Source organism: Zalophus californianus, chromosome X, assembly GCF_009762305.2.
Source record: "Zalophus californianus isolate mZalCal1 chromosome X, mZalCal1.pri.v2, whole genome shotgun sequence".
Lineage (NCBI taxonomy): Eukaryota > Metazoa > Chordata > Mammalia > Carnivora > Otariidae > Zalophus > Zalophus californianus.
Genome location: NC_045612.1, coordinates 103373182 through 103388244, shown reverse-complemented (window position 1 = coordinate 103388244; position 15063 = coordinate 103373182). Strand labels below are relative to the sequence as shown.

General features: G+C 41.7%; 1 protein-coding gene across 2 annotated transcripts; it reads right to left on the bottom strand.

The window, feature by feature from the left end:
- Positions 1-376: 376 nt before the first annotated feature.
- Positions 377-14665, bottom strand: TASL (TLR adaptor interacting with endolysosomal SLC15A4). 2 transcript variants are annotated; one of them, XM_027609685.2, is made up of 3 exons: positions 14417-14665; positions 13786-13890; positions 377-1546 (listed from the first exon to the last, which is right to left on the bottom strand). In XM_027609685.2, the coding sequence occupies exon 3, from the start codon at positions 1543-1545 to the stop codon at positions 652-654; it is 894 nt and encodes a 297-aa protein (XP_027465486.1). In that variant the 5' UTR covers position 1546; positions 13786-13890; positions 14417-14665; the 3' UTR covers positions 377-651. The 2 variants fall into 2 exon arrangements, with proteins under 2 accessions (XP_027465486.1, XP_027465484.1); XM_027609683.2 differs by lacking the exon at positions 13786-13890 and having other exon boundaries at positions 14417-14660.
- Positions 14666-15063: the final 398 nt, after the last annotated feature.

The following is a 15063-nucleotide window of genomic DNA, read 5'->3' as shown; positions in this document are numbered from 1 at the left end:
AGAAAAATTCACGGTGTGATATTTTTCATTTAGAAAACTTCACTAGTAAACAGAACTAGAAGGTTAGAGTGGCCATAGCTAAGTAATCATTAAAAAAAAAACCACAATTGCAATTTGCTACTCTTTGAATGCTTATAAAGAATATATAGATTTTAAATGATCTGATAAAGAATAGAGAAAAGAAATAGAGAATTTCCCAACTGTTGGAAACCGGTCTTTCTAGCCAAACATAGCACCCTCTACAGTCCGTTCTTCTCAAGAAGAAACAATTTGGAGGAATTTATTTGCTTAACAAACATTAACTCTTGACCCTGAAACCTTTGGCCTTTTGTTTTCCCATGGTGGATGTTCTTGTTTGGCTTGGCTTCTTTTTAAACTTCTATAGTCCTTTAAGTCATACCTTTTCTTTTTGGGTCGGTTTTATTTTTGCTTCGTGGCTTCAAATAAGCTTTGAAATTAGTCTTTATGGCTCCTCTTTCCACACGCCTTCATCGCATGTAATAGTTAAGATTTCCTCTGAATTTACACCTGACCTCCATCCAACCTTTACTTCTCTAGCTTTGGACTCCGCTTCACACCCAACTCCTGCACATTCTCGGAATCAATGAAGAAAATGTTGCTCTAGCTTGGAGTAGTTGAGAGGCATCCTCTCTATGGATTGATGTTGCTATACTGAGAAATACGGAGACTAGGTGTGCTGATCTCACTTGATACCAGCTGTAATAGACAGTTAATGACTATGTCCTTGGCTTTGGAGGTCTCCAGATTCTTCTCTCTAGACACTTGGAGACTAATTTGATCCACACTTGTCATGATGAGTTCAGATGCCAGGATCTGGGTGGGAGAACTGTCGTGAAACTCGGTGTCCATAATGTACTGCTTATATAACTCGGCCACCTTCTGCTCCAGGTATTCATTCAGCACTGCGTTAGACATAGGCTTCTGCATTTGCAGGCTGCTTTTCTCTTTGATGCTCGTTATTCTCCAGTAGGATGAATACCGCTGGATAGGTTTTTGGGGAAAGTAGCTGGGTTGAGGGGAAATGGAATCCTCCATGGGCAAAGGAATCTCAGATGATTTCAGCAAAGGGCCGTATTCAAAACTGCTCTGAGGGGGGAAATCTGTTGTCACTGAATTAATAGCCATCACCTGGTCCCCTGCAATATGCAAGTCATTGTAATTCTTGCAAATACTTTGGCAGGAAGGTGGGACCAAGTAGGTCTCTCGGCTGGAGTCTCTACATATTTCGACCGCAGCCACGTTGGGACTTTCAAACACAGGATTGGGGTTCATCTGCAGCATTGTGGCTCTCGGATTTCTACTGTGTTGGCTCTCTCTTGAACGCACTGAAGAAATAAATTTGTCTGAGGATTTGCAGCTCACATACAGACTTCGGACTTGGGTTTCATCCACCGAGCAGTAGGGATGAGTAACAGATTCTGTCTCTTCTTCCTTCTCCTCAGCCACCGGCTCATTATAAGATGAACAGCTCCAGTGGATGTCCTTCTGGTAGGCAAGTCCACTGAGATACCCTTCTGACAGCATTCTGGAAAGAGAGTTGATAAGTAACAATGGGAGAAATGAAGATTGGAATTGTAAAAATGAGCAGTTGATGATAGCCAAAATAAAGGGATGCACCCGGGTGGCTCAGGTGGTTCAGCCTCTGCCTTTGGCTCAGGTCATGGTCCCAGGGTCCTGGGATCGAGCCCCGTGTCGGGCTCCCTGCTCAGCAGGAAGCCTGCTTCTCCCTCTGACCTACGCTCTTTTCTCTCTCCCTCTCCCTCATTTAATTTTTTTAAACAATAGAGGACAACAAAGAAGGTGATTTCATTCATCTACCAAACCATTAATAATGATGTGCCTGCTGTGTACCAGGACTATGGCCTATGGTAGAGATAAAAAGAGAACATAGTTGTGTCTTGCAAGAAGGTTCTACTATGGGAGAAAAATTGGGTGCAGACAATTCCAATAATTACATCACTGAAGATTCGAAAAGTGATGGACACTAAGGAAGCACAGAAGAGCCCCTAACAGCCTGGGGCAAACGCAGAGAAGTCACAGGATGTGTCCTAGGGATGGTGACATTTCAGCTAAACTGAGAAGACGACTGAGTGGGAGTTTCAGCCACACAGAGTTAAAAGAGAATATGGTGGCTTGGCCTGTTCACCATGTACCAAGATGTCGAACATAAGTAGAAGGGGCTGGAAAAGACGTGAATTGGGTCTTGGAGGGCCTTGGATGTCAGGCAGCAGTGTTTGCTCTCTGTCCCAGAGAAAATGGGGAATGACTGAGAAGCTGGAAATTGGGTAACTAACTAGTGGGTTATGGGGGGAAAAAAAACCCAGAAACTTACGGCAAATTCTGCTGACCGTAAGAACAGTGTCTTACTCATCGTTGCATTTATCCCTGGGGACTGGCACAAGTGTTTGCATTTTGAAGGGACTCAAAAGATTGTTGTGAAGAGCTTGAATTAAATAATCAAAAATGGCAGGGAGGATAAAGAATTCACTACCAACCCACCACGAAGGCCCACGGAGCCTCCCTTCCTCTGCAGCCGGGCGGGGGGCGGGGGGGGCTTTCTCGGCTCTGTCCGGCCCACTTCTCACTGTACGACGTCCTAGAAATGTCTGTGCCCAGCAGATGGCTTTCCCTCTGCCCTAGCCAGTAGGGAGCTTTCCTGATCTGGGGCTTTGGCACCACTGGCCTCCCCTCCTCCCCCTCAGCGGGTGTCCGTGGAATCTGGAGGGGCTAGAACAGGCTGGAAACGGGCATCTGCATTTTCTAAAAAAGGAACAGTGTGGCATTCCTGGCACTGGGGCACCAGACAACACAAAAGATAACTGTTCCTCTTTGGCTTTGAGGGCCAGGCTTTTCAAACACATCTATTAACTTGAGCCGGAAATTGAATAGTCAAATGAGGAGAGCCTGGGTGGCTCAGTCAGTTAAGCATCTGCCTTTGGCTTAGGTTATGATCCCGGGGTCCTGGGATGGAGCCCCGCGTCGGGCTCCCGGCTCCAGCAGGGAAGTCTGCTTCTCCCTCTGCCTCTGCCTGCCGTTCCCCCTGCTTGTGCTCACTCCCTCTCTCTGTCTCTCTCTCTCACAAATAACACCTTAAAAAAAAAAAAAACCCAGTGTTCAAAAAAAGAAAAAAATTAGGAAGTAATTTTATCTAAATAGAAGGGTCCAATTTTTACAGTTCAGCATCTAAATTCAGTTACTTCGCAAGTGAATTTTTAATTGTATAAAGGTAATATAAACAAAAAAATAGTACAATTGTTTTAATTGTATAAGAGTAATTTTTCAGTGTTGATTTTCTCTTTTAGAGCCATTTGGAGTTAGATGCAGTAAATTTATCAATTAATTACTATTTTCTACTCAGGGTTACATACCATAAAGACACAAAATTAAAGGTTTTCAAAAAATCTGTGAGGTGATTCTTGTATGCCGAACACCCTTAGGATAATGAAAATGTTTCCTGAGAAAACTTTCTAAGTGTAGTTCTTCCCTCAAACTGTACATCAATATGAAAAGACCGCTCTTACATTCGTGAAAAGCAGATCGTTGACAGAGCAAAGGACGTTATCATACAGGTCTAACAGGGAGAGGTCACGACTCGCCTGCGCCGCCCCACTTAGGCTGCAGCTAGGGGCTTCAGCCTTCAAGGTCTCAGAATACCATCCGAAAAACCAGAGCAAAAATGAGACTCTTTACTTCTGAGTTCCTAAATGGGCTTCTAGAACTCTTGGCAGAATTCCGTTTTAGAAAAAGGGCTTTTGAGAAAACGTAACTTGAGCTTTTAAACTTGATAATCCAGAGCCCTAAAGGATCTAGGGCATAGTATTTACACATCAACAAGAGACTCCTGGATAGAAGTCCCCGTGGATGGAAGTGCTAGGACTCCAGCTAGGTTTGAGAAGCCAAGAAGAGGGGTCTGTGCCCTACCCCCCACATAAAATCCGAGGGAGCAGGAAGTCGAAGGAAATGCTCTCCTGCTCAGCCTGGTGTGGGAGAAGGAGAGCCAGCCACATGGATTGCTTAGGTGGACAGGCCTGAGGCTGCCTCATCAGCCTCATCAAGTCAGCTCACACACCCAGAGCCTCCAAACCTGGAGAAGACCTGGGTTGGGGGTGGGAAGATTGCAGACGTATCTATAGACTATTTCCCAGGGACCGGGTGAATAAGTTTCCATGGATGCCAGTATGATGACACGTTGACCACCAAACCCGTCCCCCCGCCATATGCACAACTGACCCTATAGCTCTGTGTGAGCAAGCTGGAATTGAAGGGAGCGCTCAAGGAATAAGGAGCCGTGAAGTGACTGAAGAAATCCTGATCAATTTGAAACGTTAATATTCACGAGAAAAGTGAGAACAGAAGAGACAAGTGCAGTAACATTTCAGAAGCTGGAAAGTGGGAGACCAAGGGTTAATGTCTTTGGAGATGAGAAAACTGACTTTTAATAAGAACCATGGAAAACTCCAAGAGCCAATTCGGGTTGGGGGGGGGGGGGGGACATGAGCTACTGTCAATATTCTCAAGGGGACAGAGTTGATGAAACTTCAGTTAAAACTAAGATACTATAAAAAAAACCATTTTCAAGTCCTTAGAAATTAAAAATGTTAGTGAATTTTAAAGCTCAGTGGAAAGACTGAAAAGTAAAGTTGAGGCAAAATCCCATTTTGAAAGTAGAACAAAAACACAGGATGAAAAATAGTAAAGATAAAATTAGAAAACCAGTCCAGGAGATTCATTATCTGAGCAATAGAAGGCTCAGAAAGAAGACAGAGAATATAGGGGAGAAATTTAAACAGTATTTCCCAGAACTGAAGGACATGTTTCCAGAATACTGGGTAAATGCCCACTTTTTTTTCTTATACGTCCCCTCTTGTTACTGTAAAAAGAGCGCTTGGGACAAAGAAAACATACATTTTCAGAGAGAAAAAAATATGAGAACGAGAATGTTTAGACTTCTCCAAAGCAACATGAGAAGCAAGAAGATTATGTAATGATGTTTAAAAATTTTTGAATGAAATTTATATTCAACCTGGAATTTAATGACCAAATCATCAATCAAGTATGAGGATAAAATAGAGATATTTTTTAAGTCACAAGTCTCAAATAGCTCGTCTCCCAGGCACCTTTCTCAGGAAGTCCATGGAAGATGGGCTCTATAGAAAGGAGTAAGTATTAGAGGCTCAAAAGGCAACTTGGCTGGTTGGAACAGATCAGAAGGCTTCTGGAGATGAAGATGACATTGAAGACCACTTCAGAAGTCTGAGCACTGTGAAGTAAGATTTATGTAATTGACTATGGACTTGGGGGTGAATTAGGAAAAGCGAAGCAAATGAAAAATTTCAACCAGTGCTGTCCAACAGAACTTTCTGAAATGATGCAATGATCTCTCTCTGTGCTGTCCAAAATGTTAAGTGGTAGCCACATGTGGTTAGCAGGCCCTTGAAATGTAGCTAATGCAATGGAATTTTAATTTTATTTAAATTAATTTAAAACACCACATGGCACTCTATTGGACAGCACAGGCTTAGAAGATAGTGAAGGTGATAACCTAAAACTTTAAAATCATCAAGACAGGCGATTATAATTGCAATTTAAAGTCTACCAGATGATCACTGTCATTCACTGTCATCGCAATAATTCTAGGGTAACGTCTGATTAATTCATCTCTGTACTCCTTTCAAGGAGTGTTGGAGAGGGATTACCAAAAGCTAGTGAACCAAGGGCATAAACTTTGAGCTATTTGGTGATGATCTATGGGACCCTAATCTGAGACACTTTGTCTTTAGCTATTTTGAAACCAAGATTATATGACACTTCCTTTTAATTTTTTTTTCCATTACTATTTGGGGAAGTCTAGAATCCCTGTGTGAGTGGTTCAAGGAAATTTTTTAAAGCTATTTTTGTTTTAATAGTGTGGTTTCTTAGGTTGTCTCTGAGGTGATGAAAGTGCCATATAATACGGATTTCTCTGGTGATGGAAATGTGAAATATCTGTGCTGTCCAATATGATAGCCGAGAGCCACGTAGGACTTGGGAGGGCGTGAAACGTAGCTAGAGTGACAGACAGTTTCCTTTCATTTAAATTGCTGCATTTGGCTACCGTATCACGCTCCACAGATCTAGGCAATTCTAAACTCCAGCTCATAATTTAGAAAAAGTTGTGCAGAAAAGAAAAAGTGTGGTTTACTACATGGTCGAGTTGGACATAGTTTTCTATTTTTTTTTAATTAACACATAATGTATTATTTCAGGGGTATAGGTCTGTGGTTCATCAGTCTTATGCAATTCACAGTGCTCACCACAGCACATACCCTCCCCAATTGGACATAGTTTTCAATAGTCACAACACTATATAAAACGGTGAAAATTAATCTAACCAAATTTGAGGTATAGTCACAGGGTGACAAAGTCAGGAGACAAGGATAGTACTTTATCACATAGAGTAATGTAATAGCAATAAAAATTGTCATGGGCATTTGCCTCTGTGTCCAGACTGGGTGGCCAGCCAGTGTAGACAAAGGAACACTGACTTAGCATATGCTTGGTGTATGTTCTTGGTAGAAGCCTGGGGAGGGGAATAAAAAAATTAAATCATTATCTGGTTGGTGACAAGGCAATAAATAAGGTCCCAAAGTGAAAAATATAAAAGTTGGAGGCAAATACTAAATAATTAATAAAAAGGAGATAAAAATAGTTGCTTTTTGAAAAAGAGGGGCAGGGACTGCTGTTTTGCCTAACAAACCTTTTAAGATCATTTGACCCAAATTACGTTCATGTAGAACTTAGATTCAATTTTTAATTAAAATAAAAACTATAGGGGCGCCTGGGTGGCTCAGTTGGTTAAGCGACTGCCTTCGGCTCAGGTCATGATCCTGGAGTCCCGGGATCGAGTCCCACATCGGGCTCCCTGCTCGGCGGGGAGTCTACTTCTCCCTCTGACCCTCTTCTCTCTCGTGCTCTCTCTCTCTCATTCTCTCTCTCTCTCAAATAAATAAATAAAATCTTTAAAAATAAATAAAATAAAAACCAGAACTATTTTTAAAGTAACTAAGAGGGAGAAAAAAAAAAAAAAAAAAAGGCTGGCCCGTCCTATACAGCTGAATTTGTGGTTAAAGATATAACACATTTTTTTTTCTTGAGAGAGAGAGAGAGAGAAAGAGCGTGCAAACAGGGTGGGGAAGCGTAGGGAGGGGAGGAGAGAGAGGAGCAGCGAGAGAGAGAGAATCTTAAGCAGGCTCCATGCCCAGTGCAGAGCTGGACCTGGGGCTCTCACGACCCTGAGATCATGACCTGAAATGAAATCAAGAGTCAGGTGCTTAACCAACTGAGCCACCAAGGTGCCCCAAAGATAGAACATATTCTAAGGGTGAAGAAGAGACCAAAAAATCACTGTGTAAAAAGTAAACTTTTATTTAGCCCTAAAGAACAGGAAGGATTTGAACAGGCATGAGGAAAAGGAAGAATTCTTGTAGAGAGAGGAAGTCAACAGAAGTAAAAAGACTTGTGTTGTCATTCTCCTGTCATCAGTAACAGACACCAGTCTGGGTGGGATACAAGTGTTATTTCTCAAAGTCATGGTCACCTAAGGCTTTTACTAAAATTTCACAATCCTTCTTTATTAGCCCTTGTTGCCATTTAGCCCTATCCCAAATCTCCCACTGTGTGTCCTGCTGCTTTTCACACCAAATAATCGGCCCTAATGGAGTCTTCTCTCATTTTATGTGAATAATGTTTATGAGCACTCTGAGATCATCTCCACTCCTTCAAAAAAAATGATGGAAGAGGGTCTAGGATTTGGCTTGGACTAATGGGCCATTTGCACTATTTGTCATCAGCCGAGAGCTTTGGTGGTAACTTGATTCTGGTGGAACGAGAACCCTACCGTTCTGATGTGTGGGGCCCAAGGCAGGCCACTAAAGCAGAAAGTGGTAAGTCCGGTGATGGAAAAGCAGAAAATATATCCTAATTTCTAGGAAGAGATAGGCTCATGGCTAAAGGAAAAGGTTGCTCGGAGGGAGGAGCATTCGGGGAAGTAAGTTGGGTCATGTGAGGCTGAGGACATCCAGTGTACCCTGCAGGCCATACAAAGCTCTGGAAGGGAACCAAGCTGATACAGGACGTGATGCCATCTCTCAGTAAAGTACAAGACCGACTTCAGCAAGGTGAGATTGGAGTTAAGGACCCAAGTGAGGAGGTGGCTGGATCCATCCCCAGCGGAGGGGATTGGGACAGGAACCTGGGAGCGAGGTAGCAGAAGAGGAAGAGAAGGAATGAACTGGAGAGACCAAGACTCATGGACATGGAAATGAAGGAGAGAGAGGAGCCAAAAATAACTGAGTCTGGACCTGCTGGGGAAATGGTACCAGCACTGACTGAAATGGGGAGATCTGGAGAAGGGGCTGGAAAGGGAGCTAACGGGTTTAGTTGAGTTCTCTTGAGTCTCATGCAAGATTAACTTTCTGGGGGCAGGTGTCTAATTGTGCATTGGAGATTCGGGCAGGGAGACCACTAGAGAGGCTACTTACAGTCCACAGTGAAATCATCTTCTAGGTGTGTGCAGCAGGAATTTATACTGAGAGCTAGAGGAGCTTGTAGTAATTTCTAGGGGAAGCCAGCCTTGCATAGTCCAAGGAGGAATGAGCCACAGCCAGAGCGGTAGTTTCAATAGCTTTGTAAAAACAAGAACTTCAGATATACTGGGCAACTCATGTTTTTAAAATCTACATTCAAAGGTAAAGTTTCATCATATAGTCGGACTAAGGCAAAAAAAAAAAAAAAAAAAAAAAAAAATTCTTGAACCAGTCATCAGGAGACCAGAATTTTAGTCTTGTTAATGACAAGTCAATAAAATAGCTCACATCAGTGCTAGCTACAACCCCCATCCTATCCTAAGTGCTTTTTACGTACTAGATCACTGGATTCCCCACAAAGACTCTAAGATGGAGGTACTATTACTCTGCTCATTACGTAGAAGTCAAAATTAAGTAACATGTCCAAAGCCAGCAGACATTCAAACACAGGCAGTCAGGAAACGGAGCCCACACTCACATGTCGCTTAACTCCTTAGAGACTCAACTTCTGAGCTGGAAATGAAGACTGTAGGATGAAATCATTGGTTGAGTCCCCTCAGACTTTAATACTGTGTGTGTTTGTAAGCATAAAGACTGTTAAGCGGGCGTTACTCAGAATTGAAAGCAGTTTCTGAAAATTAGCAGCAGAGTGCAGCAGAGAGCATGCTAACGCAGCTTTTGAAAGCTTGCTCTAAAGCTATGCAGAGGAATATTGGGTGAAATTTATAAACAAAAATTATACATGTATTAACCCATTTAATATTCATAAAACCCCTTAATGTACCATTAGAGTGAAAAGAATGCTGCATATCCTGACATCCTAAAATTTAAAAATAGAGAAATAATGTTATTTGGGTCGATTTTAATTGTTAGCATTTTAAAAAATTTCAGTGATTATTTGTGAAATTCTTATGACCTTAATCTCTTCACAGATAATGTAAAATGTATAATTCAAACAAATATTAAGACATGCATTAGAGTAAATTTCATCTGAGACCCTGAAATGTAAGCCAATGGATTATTTTAATTGTTCCAAGATAGTTTATCACTTGAATTTTTGTTTCTCATCCCAGAAAAGATATATAGGTAGGTAGGTGTGTGTATATATATATATAGGCAATTAGAACTGCCCATAACTAAGTGTGAAGGAAAAGACATCCAAGGACATTTGCAGATGAGATGTTCCAGGCAAATTTAGTCTACATTAATCATTACCAGACAGGGGAATACCAAAATTAACCTTAGGTGCAAATTCACATCTTAGAAGTCTGTGCTAAAGTACAGAAACTTGTTAAATCATTGACTTGGATTTCAGAAGAAGTGGCAATACAAATTCTTCCTTCTTCGCTAGCATTTACATCGTTTCTCCAAAAACTCTTGTTATACTCTGTACGTAGAAATACTTTTCATTTATACCCAAACAAAATAAGCATGGATTAACAACTCTCTAACAGGGAACATTTGGAAAAACCTAAGTTAGGGATCAGCAATTTTTTTTTTTTATAAGGGACCAAATATTTAGTATTTTACGTCTCTGCCCCTGCTAGTCTGCCTCACAGCAGGAAAGCAGCCGTAGACCATATGTAAACAAATGGAGGTGGCTGTTCTCCAACACAACTTCATTTAGAAAACCAGGCAAAGGGCCAATTTGATTCATGAGCCACGGTTTGCCTACCCTTGACCTAAGTCAGAAAGCAGTTGCAGTAGTGGGATAGAGCATAATAATAATAATCGTAGTTGTGTCGGGTGCTTGCCATGCATTCTGCCTCATTTTTCAATAACACTGCGTGTTAGCTATTACTGTAATTTGCATTTTCCCAGCAAGAAAGCCAAGGTTGAGATTGGACCCATGACTTTCCCAAGGACACAAAGCAGCTAAGTGCTGGATGCGAGATTCAAGTCCAAATGGATGAACCCAAAGCGTGTGGTCTTTTGGTAAAATATATCCCACTGCTGCCATGTTGAGAGCAGTTAACATCAAGCAGTCATGACAAGCAGTGAATCCTTCGAGGAGAAAGGGGTCCACCCTGAGTCCGTTTACTAACAACAGCACTTGGGAATAAAGGAAGGAAGGTACAGGCAAGTACAGAAAAAAAAAAGGCTCCAAGAAGACAGCCAGGGCCCACCCCAGAGGAGTGGCCCAGAGGGCTACACACATGTCCCAATTTTGTATCAATGCCAGTGTGTCTTTGAGGTATTCAAATAATTCACCCTCTCTGGCCTTTTAATCTTACCATGTGAACATTTTCTGTAACCACGCCCACGGGCAATGGCCTGACATCATCGCACCCTTAATGTTAAAACCGCAGAGTACTTTAATATTACAGAGGCACTGTTGAACTATCAACAGCACCCCGTGACCTCCGGGATCAAGTGCATACACGTGAGGCCCTCGTGATCCATGGTCTTTGTCTGTCTTCCCAACCTTCTCTCTGCCTGTTCCCCGCCAGACTCGGGACCCCAGCCATGCCCGCCTGCTCCCTGTTCTCCACACCTCATGCCCGTCCCAGGCCTTCGTGCGTTTTTATTTCTGTCCTGAGAGCCTGGCTTTTCCCTATCCATCCCCTGTTTCACCCTTCACATCTCCTCAAGCCACAGTTCCGAGCCCCTGGCCATCCCTTCAGCATCCTTGCCCCAAAATGAGATGTCTGGCTTATTCTGTCCCTACCCCCAAGATATTTTTCAGGATTGCATGGATTTTGAGCAAATTCAGCTGAAACTTAAAGAAATCAGTGAAATGAATCATCGGGAAAGTCCTTTGAATGAAGGAGTAACTAGCAATAGCAAAAGGAAAGCAAGAAGTGGGGGGATTGGTGGGAAGTGGGGAAATTGGGGGTGATATGTCTGAGGGGCTGGGTTGAGACAGGGTTGCAAAGAGGCCTCCAGAGCCACGTGGAGGAGGCAGGATGGAGCCAGCTCCTGGCATCCTAGGAAACAAAGGCAGGAAAATGCTGTTTGATGTTTCCGAGATCCTGGGCCCGGCTGGCTGGGGTGCAGTTTGGCTCCCCCCTATTGTCAGCATGTCCGCTTAAATAGATCTGCCTTTTTTAACAGGCACATCTTAGGTTAGCAAATCCTTTCTCAAAGCGGACACAGATTTTTCTTGCTCTTTTACTGTGTGTCATCCCGGTACGTACGTCCATGAGCATTTCCTTAGGCCAGATTTGGAGAAGGCGAATTACTACCTCACACCCCTTGCAAACTGCCTTTCAAGGAGCTTGGGCCAATTCTCTCACCAGCAACACGGGAAATTAACTGTTTCCACTGACACTCTTTAACACAACCTTATTTTTTAATTTGCCAATCAGATGAGCAGATTTATTCTTGCCTCAAATTCGAGAATAAAGCACTGTCTTGTGAAGATTATGTGTAGGTGACCTATCAGAGATATTTTTTAATACCTCCCAATCCTCAAAATACTCCATTTCATCTCTTCTTCTACTTTTTTCCTCTAATCTAAATCCTACATCCCATAATTCCAGTTTTCATTTTTGTTTTTGTTTCTATTAAGATCCCGATTTTGGGGTCTTGTGACTAAACTACCAAAAGTTTATCACTGAAAACCTTGAATTTTATTTTGTTCAAAATCTAGTTATTATGGAACCAAATCTATATTACACTTTTTTTCATCATGAGAAGTAAATCTATGTTTCATGTTTTGTTTTTTAGCGAGTGATGCAAGAACTTTACCCAAAACAATGTTTCTTTAGGAGGAATCGCCCCATCTAAAAAAAAGCTTCTGCAGTTTCCTTACTATTGTCTTTGAAAGCGCATGTTTTCTAGAGCTAGAAATGAGCATTCCCTTCACCATATACCCTGCTTTATATTCCTCTTATTTCATCTTTGGTGGCATCTGTCAGCGGGTGCTCTGAAGTATCACTCATCAATATATCAAATCTTATTACAAAAGAAATAGTTTGGGATTATCTCTTCTAGCAAACATGAAGTGATTCTTGATTTCTGAAAGTCTAATCTGATGGCTAAGAAAATATAAGTCAAAAGGCCTCTCTTTTCCATATTAACATTAGCAGGTAAATTTTCTGTTCAGTTCAGACCGAAGGTAACAGCAACTTCCAACGGCTCTACCTGGATATGTCCGTTTCCTTATTATGGAAAGTGTAAATTTTGATGCAGAAAATTTGTAAATACATTTTTGTCATAGTTTGGATTTTCCTCATATTCAGTCTTGACATCTCACAAATGAAAAAATTAAAGCTTATCAATTTCTTGAATTTGACATAAAATGAGAGGAATAGAAAAATAAGAAAAGTGATCATAATAGTATTGACAGATGTTACATTTCTTTGGTGTTATAATTGATAATCATTGTTCATTATATTGCTAATTACCTCCATTGCCATTAACATTTATTTAATCGTAGTCCTATCAACAAAATGCGGTGCAATATACTCGATTACGTTCTAAACAAAGAAAATCAAATCGTGAAGAACCTGTGGATAATTGGAGAAATTTAAATATGGATCATATATTAGATAATACTAACATATTGATGTTAAATTTCCTTAGCACTGTAATTATGTAAAAGACTGCCCTTTTTCTTAGGAGATAAATGCTCAAGAATCTGGGGGTGACATGTGTCCTAAAGTCACCAAAGAAACTGTGTCTATATTTGTGTGTGTATGTGTGCGCATATGTGAGGAGAGCAAGATAGTGAGAAAGTCAATATGGCAGCAGGCTACAGCTGATTAACCTCCATGATGGAAATGTGGGTGTTCATTGTACTATTCTTTCCATTTTAATATAGATTTGAAACTTTGCAAAACAAAAACTGGGAGGAAAATAACTCTGTTGAGTTAATGAAGGCAAATTTATATTCTGTCATGTTTGTGAAGAGCTTAGAGGGACAATACCTTATACATCTGAAGTAATCATTAGGTATGTGATGAGGAATGTTTCAGTAACTTGAAATAGCTACTCAAACACAGCTGTGCTGTGAGCTAACAGGATTAGTGCACTACCTTTGTGCATCCCCTAAATGACCATTCTCATGTGAATTAAAATACTCTCCACTCTGCCGAGAAGCTTCTCAAGCTCCAAAACACACTGTTACTACACTGCCCTCCAGAAGAAACGTTGCAAAAATATCAGTCTGAATATTCTGGCCAAGTCAGGTCTACATTGAAGCACAGAAAAAAGGGATGTTTGAGCAGATCTACAGAGAATTCAGACAAAAGCCCACCTGGATGCAGTCTCTCCTACCAACAGGTAGACTTGCCCATGGTCAGCCAGATGGGGCAATTTGAAAAGCAACAGCGCGGAAGATCACATTCGCTTTGAGTCGGCCCTGCCACACAGGAAAACACTTATCTCAAGCTCTTGGAATGAATAATGGAGAGTCAAAGCCGGTTGGAACTTACTGTAATGGTACTCATCTCAAAAACTCGATCACTGTAACTCAGTTCTAGAATTGTGCTGTCCCTGCCAAATTGTGGTCAGGTTTTTAAGCCCTTCTTTTCCAAAACATGGAAGCTAAATCTGTGCAGCAGTTAATGCACGAGGGCTGCATCAATTACACAACTAGTCCTGGATCCCACCCGTCCAAATTGTTAGGTCAAAAAAAATCCCCCGGAAATGCCCAAAAGGTGAGCACGGGGAGCTCAGAGAAAGGAGTGTTTGACTTAATTGCCCTTTCTTGTCCGGCTCTCTGGAATGCTCGCTTCAACTCCCGCTCACCCCTGATTTGGTCCGCTAGAAAAGCATCTGAGATGTTATGATTGCATCTGGCTTCTGATGAGAACAGACTAAAAAGGTGAGAAGAGAGATGACCGAAGGGGTAGCACTGAGAGGGCCTGTTGCCTCCTTTGACTTACCTTCACTAACCAATCTGCTCCTTTGGTCCGGTAGAAACAGCAGTCGACCATATAGAGAGGAATGAGCCAGCCAGGGCTTTTTTCAGAAATGTTGGCAAGCCTTCCGCTGGTAAGACCAAGAAACTAAGCTGCTCATGGCCTGGCCATTCTTCTTATAACTGATCCCATGGAAAGAGTTGTGTTTGCTCGAGTCTGATTTGTGCTCAAGAACAGTGGGAAGTCCCAGGAAGGGGGGAGGTAATAACCGGCAAACCCACATCGAGCCACAGAATGGTGTTTCTTCCCCTTTTGTGCAAAATGAAACCGATCTATGAAACTGTCTCTTGTTAAAAGAGTTGATTGCCACACTTTATATAAGAACTCTATCAACATAAGTTTACTCCTCTAACAGTAAATTCTCTGGGATCCCTTTACCAAAAGGGAGCCTACATCAGATAGCATTTAGAAAATTTTCAGTTTCATCGGGGATCTATAATTTTTTAGAAGTATTCTCAGATTTGTACTCACAAATTTAAAAAATGCAAATGAAAACTGTTTTCTCTCTCTAATTAACCAAGGTAAAAAAAAAATGTGGTAACACCCTGAGTGGGCAAAGTTGTGGAGAAACAGGCACTCTCCTATGTTAGTGATGAGATTGTAGACATTTC